This window comes from Cheilinus undulatus, linkage group 14 (genome assembly GCF_018320785.1).
Source record: "Cheilinus undulatus linkage group 14, ASM1832078v1, whole genome shotgun sequence".
NCBI classification, from domain to species: Eukaryota; Metazoa; Chordata; class Actinopteri; order Labriformes; family Labridae; genus Cheilinus; species Cheilinus undulatus.
Window position 1 is genome coordinate 45,198,292 of NC_054878.1, and position 16,074 is coordinate 45,214,365.

A 16,074-nucleotide genomic window follows, 5' to 3' on the forward strand; every position below is an offset into this window, starting at 1 on the left:
TAATCAAATTTATCTAGTTAACTTTGAAACAGCAAGGACTTCTGTTACAGTATGTAATAGTCTCCCTATAGCTGAAGCCTTTTTTTTCCGGTTAGCCTTACTGATTAGTGGTTTTCTTAAGGCTTCACAGCTGTTCAGTCCCAATCCCTTGAGTTCCCTTCACATTGTGCGTGTGGAAATGCTCTTACTTTCACTTTTAAACATACTCCTGAGTTCACCTGTTGTTCTTCGATTTGATTTGGCCAAACGTTTAAGTGATCGCCGATCACGATCATTCAGAATTATTTTCCAACCACATTTCCTCCTGGAAGATGATGGTTCCCCACTATCCTTCCAGTTTCTAATAATGCGTTAGACAGTTCTTAACCCAATTTTAGTAGTTTCTGCAATCTCCTTAGATGTTTTCTCTGCTTGATGCATGCCAATGATTTGACCCTTCTTAAACAGACCAACATCTTTTCCATGACCACAGGATGTGTCTTTCAACGCGGTTGTTTAAGAAATGAGAAGTTACTCATTGCATCAGCTGGGGTTAAATAACTTGTTGCCAGCTGAAAGATAATCACCCATGCAGTAATTATCCAATAGGATAATTCATTTCATTCTGTTCATTCTGTGCACAGATGTTTTTTAGGTGAATAAATGGTTGGTTAGCTCCATCTAATGGACAAACAGTGTAATTACATTAACTTACCTGGGTTTTTTTTCAACACTCACTTGCACACCTGTTTCACCCTGAATTTAACCCTTGCAGTGTCTGAACTTTTAGCTTACTTGTAAGTTTGATGTTGTGGTAAAATAAACATGAATATTTACAGGACTGCTGTTGCATTTGTTCATTCACATGACCAAACTATTAAAAACCTCACTCACAAGTTGTCAAAATTTCTGCTTTTTCATGTATAATACTGTGCTTAGCTGATTTGTATGTGGCTATAAGGTACGTTAGCTCAGTCTTCTGGACAAATAGTGAAACTATATCAACTTGCCTGAGAGTTCTTCAACACTTACTTGCACACCTAAGCCGCTTTCCCATCAGGTGGTCCTGTTTGATTGAGTATGGATTGGTAGGGTTTGGTACTCTAAACCCCCAAAATGCAGTTTTAAAATAACTGCATCTTAACTATATTGACTGCAGTCAGTACAGAGCCTCAGCTGACAGAATAAGTGTACAGAAACATTTTGAGTCATAACTGTGAATATATTTAGTCTGTAACAGTTTATATGAATAAAAAAGTTAAGAGCTGTATCATGAGAATTTTTCACATTAAAATAAACTAAAGGTGTTAAAACCAGACTAGATTTAATAAGAAAATCCTGGGTGTGTTGATTAAAATAGGCTGCAGCCCGAAGTTTTACAAACATGTTCAACAACCACAGAGCAATCTTTTCATAGTTTACCGTTGAGTGAAAACAACTGATCATTTTACCTCATTTTCAACCCCTACAGTGACATCTAGATGACTTCTTAAGTCTGATGTTGAGATGATAAGTGAATTACACATGAGTAATAATAGGACTGCCTCTGCATTTGTTCATTCACATGACCAAAATGTTGGCAATCTCCCTTATTAGTTGTCAAAATTTATGGGTTTTTTTTCCACTTTGTGTAAAGCTGATTTTTAAGTGCGTATAAGGTAGGTTAAATCCATCTACTGGACAAGTAGTGGAACTATAACTTACCTGAGACTTCTTCAACACTTACTTGCACACCTGCCGACTGTTGGCCAGTTTTAATATCACCAATGAATTAAGGGCTTGGACTGCAAAGTTATGAGGATGAGGTGGAGTCCTCAGATCAGATGCACAAAAACACCAGGAGTGCTGCTTCTTTTCAAGTTCCCCCACCTGTTTTAACATAAAGATAAACAGAGAAACAAAGATATAAATTAACAATTCTTTTTAATTTGATCTTTTATGGGATAGGGTAAGTGTACCCATTAAGCCCAGGCACCATTTAAGCCCACTTGCAACTTTAACGTCAACTTAGAAAAAAAAGAGGGGCCTGTCTAATGTTAAACATTATTTTGTCCAATCACACAATTTCTTAATTATATGTCAGTTTTTGTTTGACACCAATCACATTTGTCGATACTGAAAAAGGCTCGCCTACATGTGTGCAGTCTCAAGGAGGCTCAGATAAAGTCGCCTCAAAACTTTGGTGTTTTGGGACCCCTCAGAAAAAAACTCTTTCAACTATTTCCAGCCACTGACTTGGAAAATACATTCATATTATGTACTTTGAGAGATTATTGATTTGTTTTTTGTGTATAAACAAGTAGTTTTTTTGTCATTTCTTACTATTTAGTTTTATGTGAAAAGATGAGTCATGCTAGCTAGCGTAGCGAGTGAATTACTAGTCAATACATGTAGCCCTACTGATAGATACACTGCTTAAGGATCAAAAATGATAAGTACACAAACTAAGTGTTTTCTGATTCATTTTACATAAATCTTCAAATTAAGACACAAAAAAGGGTTTGGGTGAGTGAAATATTTTCAAAAAATGTCTTTTTTCCAAGGTGGGCTTAAATGGAACAGTGACCCAAAAAACAGCTAGCGTAAGCTAACTTTGAACAAGAATTCCTTGATAATTTAGAAAGTTTGGCTAAAGAGGGATAACTGTGATGGCAAGTTTTACAGCACAGTTAGGCTACAGGCATTTCTTTATACATTTGTTTCATTTAGGTGAGAAAATATTATCTTTATTTCCCTGGAAGTCACTGTAGAACCATTTAAGCCCAGTGTGTTCCATTTAAGCCCATCTTATGTGTTTCAATAAGAAATAATGACATTTTTGATAGCTTTTCACTGTAATCCTGTGTTGGATGTTGCTATACTAACTTCATTAAGACGAGTACATCACAGATCACACACTGCCCAGAAGAATGGTTATGTCAGTTAATTTTGCACAATAACTTGTTTACAGTGAGAAAAATGCCAACAAAAAGGAAGAATTACAGCAACTGTCCTAAAATCATCATTGTTACAAGCCAAACATTAAATCCAAGTTCAATAAGATATTGTTGATGCACTATAATGTCATTTAATACTTTCAAAAACAAATACATTTTTTATTTTGTCAATATTGAATCAAATTTTGTAAATATTAAATAAAATGTTCAATGAAATGTTAAATACTGAAGACAATAAAAATTAGTTTTAGGCCTACTTAGTCAGGTTTGTGGTGGTTCATTTTTACAAGCCAAACATTAAATTCAAGTTCAAAAAATCAATTTTGTTTAACATGTATAACATGTTACTGAATGAATATGTGTTTATTACCAGAAAAATCTAATAATTTTTTATATTTCTGTCAATAAATGTGGTTGTGGGCTTATTTGGAACACGTGGGCTTAAATGGTACTACGGTACCAATTAAGCCCATGCCAGACTTTTGACTTTATTCATAAAATTTCTTTAATTTGTTCTTTAAAATATGCATAAGTAAATAAATGTACTTTCAAATGAGAGATTAATTCTTCATTTTAACAAATGATCATGTTTATAAACCATCTTAGTATCTATGAAAAATACGTGAACTTAGATTTTGGTAGGCTTAATGGGTACACTTACCTTAATTCCTCCCATAAGCCCTCTGGGTTTTCCCACCAATTCTGCACATATCTGAACTTTTTTTTTGTTTTCATGTTGTTTTATCATATATATGGCTTGGTGGCTATATAAGCATGCATTCAGATATTAGCCTAAAACCTGAGAGTGCGGTAGTTTTCCTGAGAAAATTATTTTAAAACATAAGTAGACAAGTAGCTCTTTCTCCCCCCTTAAAAGGAACCGTGCCTGCCAAGACATTTGGATTTTAATGGAGTAACATTAATATCTTAAATACATATGATGTATAAAGAAATTCACTGTATTTGTACATTTTGGACAAAAAAATGAAAATATATTTTTCTGTAGTCTGAATTTTGGTGCAATGCATTCTAAATAACAATGTTGTCTGGCTGCATTATTCTTTTCATGGATTTTGTACTGAACTCACCTCAGTCTACATTTCGTTAATTTCTTCCTGATCATCCTCGTCACTGAAACTGCACTAAGGTTTGAAACTGTAGAAGTTTAAAGTATGAAACTCCATAGGAAGGGCAGTGCTATTATATAGAGGCATTGCTCAAAAACGTAAAACAACTAATTTTACTAACAGGTAAAATGGAGCTTGTAGAAAATACTCAACATGAAGGTCATGTTTTGAAGGGACACAGTAAAAAGTAAAGCAGTAATCTACAGGATGTAGAGCACACTGCTATAGGTGCATACAGTTGTGAATCTTGCCAAATTAAAATAAAGATCTAATGTGATCTCATAGCACAATTATTCAAAAATAATCGGATCATTTCCAGTGTTAATTTTGGCAGCTGTTTTTCATTTTAGTTTTTGTTTTAATCTTTAAATGAAATGCATTTTAGCAATTTCTACCCTTTTATGTTTTAGTCTAGTTTTAGTCGATAAAAACTCAAAACATTTTAGTCTAGTTTTAGTCCATGAAAGTCCTCACATTTTAGTCTTTACTTTTAGTCCAAGCATTTATTCTCTTGCCTAAATCTGCTACCAAATCATGGTAGTGTGTTCTCTGCACCCTGTCAGACCTGGAGACCCTGCTTTCTACAGCTGAGAGGCAGAATAGATACAGCTGCATGGCTTTGACAGATTTACCCACAGTGGAGAAATATCAGATTTTGAATGGCCAACGAAAACTAAATTACATTTTAGTCTAGTTTTAGTCATCTTCACAAGAACTAAACTTAGTTTTTGTCAGTTTTAGTCATCACAGATCTATTTTGTTAGTCTTAGTCTAGTTTTTTGTCATGGGAAAAAAGGCTGTCGACGACTAGTTTTAGTCAAAGATTTAGTCGACGAAATTAACCTGATTATTTCAATTCATTGTGAATAGCACATAAACACATTTGATTTATTTTGATGCATAGATTTTGAATTAAATATCAAACATTTTAAATGTTTTTACTGAACAAAATGAAGTATTATAAGAAGCAGAATCAACAAATAAATTGTTGTGATAGCAAATCTCCTTTGGCTTAGATATGGGCCAAATAAACAACAAAGATGTGGCCCATGTTCAGCAGTGAATGACAGCCCAAATCTGGCCCAAGGGTGGGTAAGCCATGTCTGAACTATTATAAAGCCAGGCCTCTACCTACCAACATTATACCAACTATTATTGTGGTCAAAGGTTTCACTTACAGAACTCAACACAAAGAGAAATTCCCTCCATTTTTGAAGGTATGACAAAGCATACACAGTTATGATTTGGCCCTAATACTGTTTGCCATGCTGTATCTCAACCAAAGGTGCCAGATAAATGCCCCACGTGTCCCAAAAGTTGATGCTATCAGGGCGATAATGGAATACCTAAATAAGATCATTACTACAGATCTCTCACCCAAAGACAAAGCAACAGTCTGATTTTAACAGTTGGCTATGCCGCCAGCCTCAAGGCAGGTGCCAAAGATTGTCTATGTTTCAGAAGATGGAGCCATCAGCAGTTAAAAATAGCAGCTGTTGTTGTTGCTGTGAAGTCTATGTATTGAGTTGATGTAAAGGTTGGCAAATCATGCTGAGCTATAATTTCTTTGCATAATATAAAAATTACTGAAGAAAACTGATCTACAAAATTTGGATTGCAAGTTTTTGTATTTGTTATGAAATAGAGACCATGGAATTATCTAATTTATTAAACTTGGATCAGATATGCACTATATTATAGGTCTGGTAGCAGATATTACCCTAAAAATGAATTATCTGTATCAGCACATACGAACATTTCTGCTGATGATTACTGTTATCTTGGCTATAAAAATCTGCCCACATCAGCAGTAAATATTGGCTGCACGAACACATAAATCAGTGGAGCTTTAGGCTGGACCAGCAGACCTACATCACCACCTCATCCTCTTCAAACAATTATGTTTTAAGGGCAGAAAATTTAGGTCTGAACTATAATCAAGTATCTGTATCAGTATCTGAAATGATATCATTATCAGCTAAAATTAAAATGCAAAAATCTGCATATTGACATATCAGATATTAGCAAATGACCCTAATTTAAATATTACACATTTAATTACCACTTACCATCTTTTAAATAGTAAGAAACACGCAGGCCACTAACCTATCCACTGGATATACCCCGTCCAACTAAATAAACCAAAATAAAAATATTGCTAACTTTGCAGTAGTCTTAAAAGCACTTATGCCTCACAATTATGCCTTGTCATCACCGCTAATCGCAGCCAGCATTGAATGGCGATCATTTATGCTAGCGTGCTAATCGTGGCTCAGCAGCTAGCACTGAGTGGCGCCCATTTATGCTAAACGATGCTAAATCGCTAATCGCGGCTAACGCGCTAGCACTAAGTTGCGACCATTTTTATGCTGACGCGCGAATCGCGGCTAATGAGTGAAACATTTTTTTTAACCACAGCTTTGTACAAGTACAACATTAATATGCCATGGTTAAAGCACACGGATAGGAACATATATAGCTTTTAATAATCAGCTTTCTGGCCAAAAAAAAAAATGTCCAGGTTTAATCCCTGCTGTTAAAATTAGCAAACATTTTTCTGCTTTGTATTTGATTTACCACCTGTTTCCTACCTGTTCATAAAGTTAAATGTCCCTATCTGGCTCTTATTAATTCTCAGCCTTTAGAAATGTTTTTTAATTATAATATAACAGCAAAATAGTACTTACTTGTTGAATGGAAAGAGGGAATCTACTGGAGACTTTAGGTATAGATACTTAGTGGAAGTAACTGCTGCTTGGGAAACCAGTTCAAACCGGTTCTAAGGGTTCAGTCACTGCCAGGTAGATACAACATATAAATGTAACAACTTAGAGTTTATGCATATTTAACCCATTTCTTGCCACAGTTGAACTACTCGTACTAATTTAAACCACCTTTTTAGCAATATTTCCACTAATTTTTGCCCTTTTCAACCCATTGTTAACCTTTGTTGCCACTTTTCACTGTTTTTGGCACATGTGTAAACCTCTTTTCACCACTGTTTCTGTCCATTTTCCCCCCTTGACAAATGTTAACCATTTCTCACTAATTCTTGCCTCTATTAACCTAGTTTTGTTGCCTTTTAATCCCTTTCACCACTGCTTCTGTACATTTTTTCCACTCTTGATCAACATCTAACCAATTTTGTCCCTTTTTACTCATTCTTGCCTCTTTCAGATGATTTTTGCCACTTTTTAATGCCCCTTTACCACTATTTCTGACCATTTTTGCCATCGTTAATTAACATTTAACAAAATTTCCACTTTTCACTCATTTTTTATTTTTCTAACCCAATATTGGCCTCTTTTAACCCCTTTTCACCACTGTGTCCATTTTTTGCCTCTTTTCACTTACTCTTGCCTCTTTCAGCCAATTATCTCAAATTTTTTATCTCTTTTCACCACTGTTTCCATCCATGTTTGCCACTTATAACTAGTGTTTGCCCTTGTTGTTCCATTTTTGACTCATTCTTGCCTCTTTTTATAAATTTTTGCAACTTTTAAACCCCTTATACCACTTCTGTCCATTTTTCCACCCTCAAATGATATTTAATCAATTTTGCTATGAACACTTATTTTTGATTCTTTAAGCCTAATTTGGCCACTTTAATCAGTATTAACCATTCACATCTATTTTTGCTACTTTCAACTCACATTTAACCAATTTTCTAACTTTTAACTCATTTTTACCTCTTCCATCCCATTTGCTCCACTTTTCAACCTATTTTTCTAATCATTTCTACCCATTTTTGACACTTTTACCTTATTTTGCAACTATTCAACCGATATTAATTACAATTTCTGTCCATTTTTGCCACTTTTTACTCATTCTTGTCTCTTTTACCCAATTGTGCCACTTTCTGTCCATCAATTGCCTCTTTTCACCATATTGTATGTATTCTGGCGTTTTTTGCACATTATGGCTTAGTTTTTAAGTCTTAAATTATTTTCATTACAGCACAAATACACCAATAGTTTTTGGTGCTTTGATAAGAGTGGTTTTTATTTGGTAAAAGAAAGGTTATCACAGCTTAACTTTACACTGGACCATGTTTCTTTAGTCCTCCATGGGCCCCTTATTTGGCAGGGCCCCTGAGAGCCCTCCCCTTTACCACCCTTATGGGCGGCCCTGTTTATATATAGCTGATGTTTGACTTTTATTCTTCCCGTTCCTCATTCTCAGTCTGTGTGCTTAGTCCCCGGAAACAGCAGCAGAGTGAGACCTCCTGCCGCTCCTCCTCTGGGTGTCTCCGCCCTACACGGTGTTTCCTCAGGTGGAGTCAGCAGCAGGAGGACGGAGGACTGTGACGGATCTGACCGTGTTTTCGGGCCTCTCCTACGCGGAACAAATCATGGAAGTAACTTCAAACTTACCCGGAGTTTACTGAAAGTTTGACTCAACGCTTCAGCAATGAGGAGCCGAGAATACAGGACACAGGAGAGGATCTTTGGTGCCTGGTTGTGACACTGTGGATTACGTTGAATCCGTCCAGGTGTGGCTGCTGTTCTTACCTGTGGCTGCAGGTTTGACTGAATATCGCTGAGTTTTCTTACTTTGGGGCAGTTTGAGGCGTTTGCAGCTGGTCAGGATGCCGGAACTCATCACTGTGCAAGAGTTTATCTCGGAGACCAATGAGGACTACAAAGCTCCAACCACCTCCAACTTCACCACACGGATGCCGCACTGCAGGAACGCGGTGGCAGCTCTGGAAGAGGTAAAAAACAAAACAAAACAAAACAAAACAAAGCCCTCAAATATGCATGCAAACACACTCACGGTGGAAATGTGAAATTCTGTATCACCAAAGAACTGAAACCTCCCTTTATCTACCACAAGGAGGCCAAAAAACATCAGTATTAGTAATAACGATCATGTGTATTTGTAGCTACTTTAACCTATCGTTGTTTATCGCATTCATGTAATTGAAAACGAAAATTAGGTCATATCTAAGTGTGCTTTAGGTTTGTGTTATTGCAGATTTTCTTCGTGCAGTGTTGTTAAACTGAGTTTCTTTGAGTTTTCATGGAGTCAGATGAGGTTTCTGTGTCCCTGCCTTTTCATTTCCAGTCAGTTAATGTCAAAATATTTGCCCGTTTTTTTGCCTAGAAAGAGGAACAGAAAGAAACACTTCCTCTTGTTGAAACAGCAGTTAAGCTGAATCTTTTGCAGCTTTTAATGTTGTAAGAGTTTTCGAGCTGAGTCTTTGTTTTTTTGCAACACAGGGATGATGGTGCAGCTTTCTTAATAGGGCTGATATGAGGAACCAGCAGGAAAAGGTCAAAGGTTACCTGCTGAGGAGATGCAGAGGGAAGTTTAATACATCAGACCATTATCATTGTTATTTCTATGGACACCTCGACCAGTAGGGCTCAACCCCTCTCCTAGACCCCCAACCTGTACCTAAGAAAGGTTTGGTTCCTCCAGGACCCTTTTGAAACCTTTGTTTTCACAGCAAAGATCAGAACAGAATAGGCATCCACACACGGGCGCTTACCTAAAGCACTTTGTTCATATATGCACATCTAACTTTGACAACCTCAGACCAGACAACAAAGCCTACATTTCCAGTGGTTTCAGACGGTAAGGATGCACAGTAATGGATTTCTTAAAATAACTGATATGCATATATTAATTATAGCTGATAATAGGGTTGACGATTGACTCGTTTTGCAATTTCAATATGAATTTTTGTATTGAAGGGGATGCTAATTTTCATGTCATTCGCATTTTTAATAAGAAAAACATAAAATAATAAGGAAAGATGTCATGTTCCTCTGCTGCATCCCTTCAGTACACAGATGAGAGAAATGAAGATGTTGTGTATAATAGCTGTTCAGATGTATCACAAATGGACCATTATCAGAAACATTGCATTAAAAATTCTTTCCTTAAAGAAAAACAGTATTGCTTATTAAAGTCCAAGATGCATTCATCTTGATCATAAGTTTTATTGTGCAACACTATAATGTATGGATGCACAGTATATCAGTCTTGGAAGTTTATTGGCTTATAAATAATGCATTGTCTTTTCAGTACTGGCAGAGATGAAAATTTCTGCAGACCTTCACAACAAATATATTGGCTGTAAAAACTAGGGCTGGGCAATTAATCATAAATTAGATTAAATCGCAATATGGCCTGCTGCAATTTTCAAATAGCCTATTTCTTTAACCTGAAATTTATGTGAAAATACTAGTTTAACATTTTTTCCTTGCAGCAGAGATGTTATTTAGGCTTTTACAGAATTATGCAATCATTCAAAAGCCTCTTTGGAATGGCATATAAATAATCCTACTCTCTTCATTTTTATAATTTTTTCTTATTAAATATGAGAATGACATTACAACAATTCATCTCCAATTTACAATATGAGTCAAAATCATCAGATTTAGGTATATTTTCAAAAATGTTCAGCCCTTGTTTAGTCTAATATTGTGTTCATTGTAATATAGAATGATTGATTGCTTGTGTTTGTTGGAAAATACGTAAGATGAGGAACTTGAGGAATAATTGCATTTCAAATCGCAATTGCAATATTGGGTAGAAAAATCGCAATTAGATTTTTTCCCAAATTGTTCAGCCCTAGTACAAACTGGCCTTTATCCATTTTTATACAGTGTAAGATTTAGAGTTGTTATTTACAGCCTGTATCTGCATAAATGTTGGCCTATACTGGATGCAAATATTGATCTAAATTGGCTGTGGATTTCAGTCTATACTGGCTCTAAAGCGGCTCTGAACATTGGCTTTACTGGTTGTATATATCGGTCTATATCATCTGTAGATATTTCTCTATTTTGGCTGGATATATCAACCTATATCGCTGAAAATATTGGCCTATATTTGCTGTAAATATTGGCCTATGTCAGCTGTAGCTATCAGCCTATATCATCTGTAAATATTGGTCTGTATCACCTATAGATATCGGCCTATACCGACTTTTGATATTGGTCTGTATCAGTTGTAAATGTTTGTCTATATCAGCTGTAAATATTGGCCTATATTGGCTTTAAATATGGGCAAATACTAGCTGTAAATATTGGCCTTTATCAGCTTAAACATTGGCCTATATTGGCTGTAAGTATTGGCTTATGTCAGCTGTAGATACTGGCCAATACTGGCTTTAAATATAAGTCTGTACCATCTATAAATTAATCTATATCAGCTGTTAATATTGGCCTATTTTGTTTTTAAATATTTGTCAGTACCAGCTGTAAATGTCAGCCTTTATCATCTGTAAATAATGGTCTATATCAGCTGTAAATATCAGCCTATATCAACTTTTAACATTGGTCTGTATCAGCTGTAAATGTTCGTCTATATCAGCTGTAAATATCAGCATATATATTGGCTGTATGTGGGCACATATTTGCCACTCTACATAGTAGCTAATCAGTGTCTGAATGTGAATATGAACGCTTAAATGTGACCTGCAGTGGAAAAACTGCTCTGTATAGTCAGGTGACTAGTAAAGAACGAAACAAGCTCAAGTTAATTTAGCTTTTATTACGGTAGATTTAAAATGTATTGCTTGTACAGGTCTGTTCTTTCTTCCTCCTCCTGTTGCATGCTGGGACAATCCCAGCCTCTAAACTCAGGACAATGATTCATACGTCTGATCGAGTCTCAACAAGACGTGTCTCACCCCTTCCGTCTGAGGCCCTTTAAAGTGTCTCTAAGGATCCTTTCCTCCAGTCTCCTCCACCTCCTCGTCCTGATTGTCCCTCCACTCTTTCATTGTCTCTCTCTGTTCTCCATCACGTCCAAACATGTCTGAAGTTTAACATGAGAGGAGTCTTTTTCATCAGTGGTGTTATCATTTAACACAAATTACTACTGGAAAACTGATCCCAAGTCAGTCAGTGTTTTTGGAGTCCAGGAGTACTCCCCCTGCACAACACACGTATAACTACACATGCTTGGTATATTTGCTGACCATTTACATATTCTTATTTTTTTATCCACAAGATATCGCCTTCTACAATTGATAGACTTGTGGTCAATGTCTTTTTTCTCTCTACTACCCCTCTGTTACAGTAATTTCTGACACTCTGCATCCTGCTGTTTGGATTGTTTTGACACGCTACTCATCATTAACGAGGCTCGTCCACAGGAACCTCCGTCTACCCTAAAATTACTGTGTGCGCTTTCAGAGAGAATTTTACGGCTTTACTTCCACCCAAAGAGGTTTACTTTGCATGTTTTTTCTATTTTCTATTTTTTTTCTATTGTTTTTGTATTTCTGTCCATTTTTGCAGATTTTATCCCGCATTTAACATTTTTGCATTTTTAAACCACTTTCCATCCATTGCAGGCTCTTTTCACCAGTATTTAATTATTTTCCATGAAAGTTTTCTCAGATTCTTCTACATTATTTTCTGGTATCCTGATGTTCGTTCACGTTACGGCTTAGCTTTGCAGTCTGACATTGTGTTCCCATCCTCACTGTTAACTTCACCAATAAAGTTCATTGTGTTTGAAGAAAACAGGTTGACATACAACATAAATGTTACAACATAAATACATCAATGATTTTTTGTTGCTTTAATAAGAGTGTTTTTTATTCAGGAAAAAGATGGTTGTCACAGCTTGAGTTGACGCTGGACCATGTTCTGGGCACCTGATTTGGCGGGGCCCCTGAAAGCCGTCCCCTTTATCCCCCCTTATGGGCAGCCTTGGTCCAAAGAAAGGCTTTTGTTTCACGGTAGATCTGAATACTGGAGGTATAGAAGGTCTTGGTTATCAAAAGAGACTTCTGTGTTGCTTTTCATAGATAGATGTTATTTAAATTGAAAATTCAGAATGAATCATATGGTGAAATGAAAGACAAAGTTCTGAGTTGTTACAACACCTTCAAATGATTCATAAATGAACATGTCTGCGTTATTTGTAGATACTGGTATAATTTAATTTAAGTTATATCTGAGTATACATACCTCAGTAAATAATGGCACTTCATCATTTAAAACCAAAACCTCAATGAAACATAACTCAAAATACTGACACCGTGTTTTAATTATAACTAGCAGAAGTGCAGCCACAGTCGCACATCTTATTATGCAGAAGTGAGAGATGCTTTAAGGCTGTGGAACATTGATAAAACTAGAACTAGTGCTGGGGCAGTGTAATGCCTCAGTTAGGACTGTAATGGACTGTGAAATTAGCGTGGTGGTTCAAGAGGAAGGGCCGGGTCGATTTCTGTGGTGGTGTGATTTATAGAAGTCTTCTTTCTTTATTGGTTTACATGCATCTTTGTGGTAAACACTGCATTACAGAGCTAGTTAAGAAGACTGGGGGTCAAACTGAGACATTAAAAAATCCCCCAAAGCATTCTTGAGATGCCAACAGATAAACATGAAGCCCTTAGACTTTGACCTCAAAAATCTGTACAGTTTAATCTTCAAAGCTAGCATTTATGCAAAATTTTAAGATATCCTTCTTGGCATTCTGGCAATATTGTCTTTATAAGAACAGCTTTTGTGGACTTACAGACAACCTGAAAACATCACACCTCTGGTTTTGGCTGTCGTCAGAACAAAGGCTTAAAAATGTGAGAATTTGCACTTTATTGCATTAGGACGCATGAGTCAAAGTTTCACCAATGTGCAGAAAAAGAAAGCAACATGCAAAAGTGAGAAAAAACTAGCTGTGACAGACACTATTAGCTATGGCTTTACAAGGCTTAAAGTAGATGTTGTAATCTCTTAGGTCATAAATAAAGCAAAAACTTCATTACAGGTTTCTAATGAGGAAGTTTTTAAAATGCCTGCATGTGTTATTTCATCTCTACGTTACACCACCTTTATCTGGGATTACTAATGACTATCAGTGCAATGTTTGAGTGCTTACGACACTGAAATGTGCTCTAGATCAGGGGTTCTCAACTGGTGGGTCAGGACCCAGAAGTGGGTCATGAAGCCATTTTCATCAGGTAGTAAAGGCGTGCTGATAAGATATAGTATTAGATTATATGAAATGCATTTAAAAGGCATTTGTTTTTTCCAGTGTTTGTTTAGCTGCATGGTTTTTTACCCTCTGAAGCCCAAACTCCACTATCTTTCCATCGATTAAATCTGATTGGTTGATAGTTTTTAGAATTTGGGTCCCAATTCTCATGGAGGAGTTGGTGGTGAGTCCTGAGGCTAGAGCAGTTGAACAGCTGCTCCTCTAGATTTTCCAATCTTGGTCCAAAGGAGTCAACTGGACAACTTAAGAGGTCCAGTATGGATAACCATAACCTGGATGAATGAGGACTCCCATGGATGGCTCTAGATTTTGGCTTTCAGGGCAGTGTTATAATAGGTTGGTGCTGAGCTCTGGTGCAATTTTATTTTGATTGCCCCTAAAATATACATATGCTTCATTTCACAAATGCCCATAAACACACAATCATCCTAGACATTTTCACATCCAGGGATTTCTATCAGCATTCAGAAAAACACCACGAAACTGTGATCCAAAGCGGCCTCTGATCAGCACCACAGACCAAAGTCAAAGAGGCTCATTTATCCTCTCTGGTCTGACAGCCTACCTAGAACCACCTCAACCTAGCTTCATTAAACTCACCAAATCCAGGGGTGGAAAGAGTACAAAAATATTGCACTAAAGAAAATCAAAATTTACTTAACCCTCTGAGGCTGACGTTGTCATATACGACAAGAAGAGGCACAGGTTACAAAAAGTTAAATAACATTTTAACCATAAATCATAGCCCCTTTTTTCTCCCCTGAAAGCCCTCTGTTTTGCTGTTCCAATCATGCTGTCTATGCCGTTGTAGCTCTTACAGAGACTTTTTAATGCAAGCCTGGAACTTGGGTGAGTTTCCAGGACATTTAAAGATTAAATCCACAGCAGTAACTCTGATATTGAATATCCTGTTATCCATTTTTACCTCTGCCAAGGAGGTTATGTGATCGGGTGGGTTGGTTTGTTTGTTAGTTTGTTTGTTTGTTTGTTAGTTTGTTAGCAACATAACTCAAAAAGTTCTGGACGAATTTTCATGAAATTTTCAGGAAATGTCAGAAATGGCATAAGGAAGAACTGATTAGATTTTGGGACTGATCCGGATCACTGTCTGGATTCAGGAATTTTTTAAATGATTCTGTACTATTGGGAGATAGGGCTAATGGCAGAGATCTGTGCTGTTACCACTTTACACCAGGAGATGGCGGACATGAGTAACTTCAATCCTAGCAGTAGTTTTTGGGTGTGTTTCTATTCAAAGTTTTGGAGTTTATAGAGTTTGAAAGACGCACGCCTGGTCAAGGAGACGAGTCGGAGCGTAACAGAGAGAAAGACAGCGAATTGTAGTGAGAATACTCACAATGCTGGGAGGAATAGAGGAATATTCACCCTCTGACATGACTTCCAGTCATCCGGTGGGACCATGGGTGAGACTGTCAGTGCATCTGTTGGCACCAGCAGGCAATGCTTCCAGCGAATGCCGTGGTGGGGGGCACATGGGGACGGATCCTGGAATTTTTTAAAGGATTCTTCACTATTGGGAGATAGGCTGATGGCGAGTGCTTTTCTAGTTTAGATATATTTTTGGGTGTTTTACGCTTTTATTGATAGAGGAGAACAGTGGATAGAATCAGAAACAGGGATAAGAGAGTGGAGGAGAGGCAAACAGGAAATGGTGCCACAGGCCAGACTCAAACCCGAGCAGCCAGCCTACGTGGGGTGTGTCTTAAACCACCAGGCCATCTGCACCCTATTTATCCATTTTTAAAGCAATTTTTAAAAAATCATTTTGCCACTAGCGGCTAATTCTATCCCCTGTATTGTCTGTTTTGTATCCCGCAATGCATTGTGGCTGGGCTGTGACAGCCAGTAGCAGGCTGTCCCATCCTCACATCCTACTTTGTCAAACTGTGCATGTATATCCTGCAGGAGACGGCTTGAATAGCTCATAGTGGAGAGAAAGAGACACAGAGAGCCTGTGATGTGTCCCTCTGTGTCTCTGCAGACAGAAGTTGCTGTGAATAATGGCACAAAGAGAGCTAACACAAAGAAGCACAAGGACTTTTTTT

The 16,074-nt window shown here is 37.0% G+C and overlaps 1 protein-coding gene across 1 annotated transcript in view; it reads left to right on the forward strand.

The window, feature by feature from the left end:
• Nucleotides 1-8,233: 8,233 nt before the first annotated feature.
• The window catches only part of asap2b (ArfGAP with SH3 domain, ankyrin repeat and PH domain 2b), a 40,101-nt gene continuing 32,260 nt past the window's right edge, over nucleotides 8,234-16,074 (forward strand). Inside the window, exon 1 of the mRNA XM_041805311.1 lies at nucleotides 8,234-8,756. Within this exon, the coding sequence (XP_041661245.1) occupies nucleotides 8,631-8,756 (126 nt within the window). The 5' untranslated portion in view covers nucleotides 8,234-8,630. The remainder of the gene's footprint in view (nucleotides 8,757-16,074) is intronic.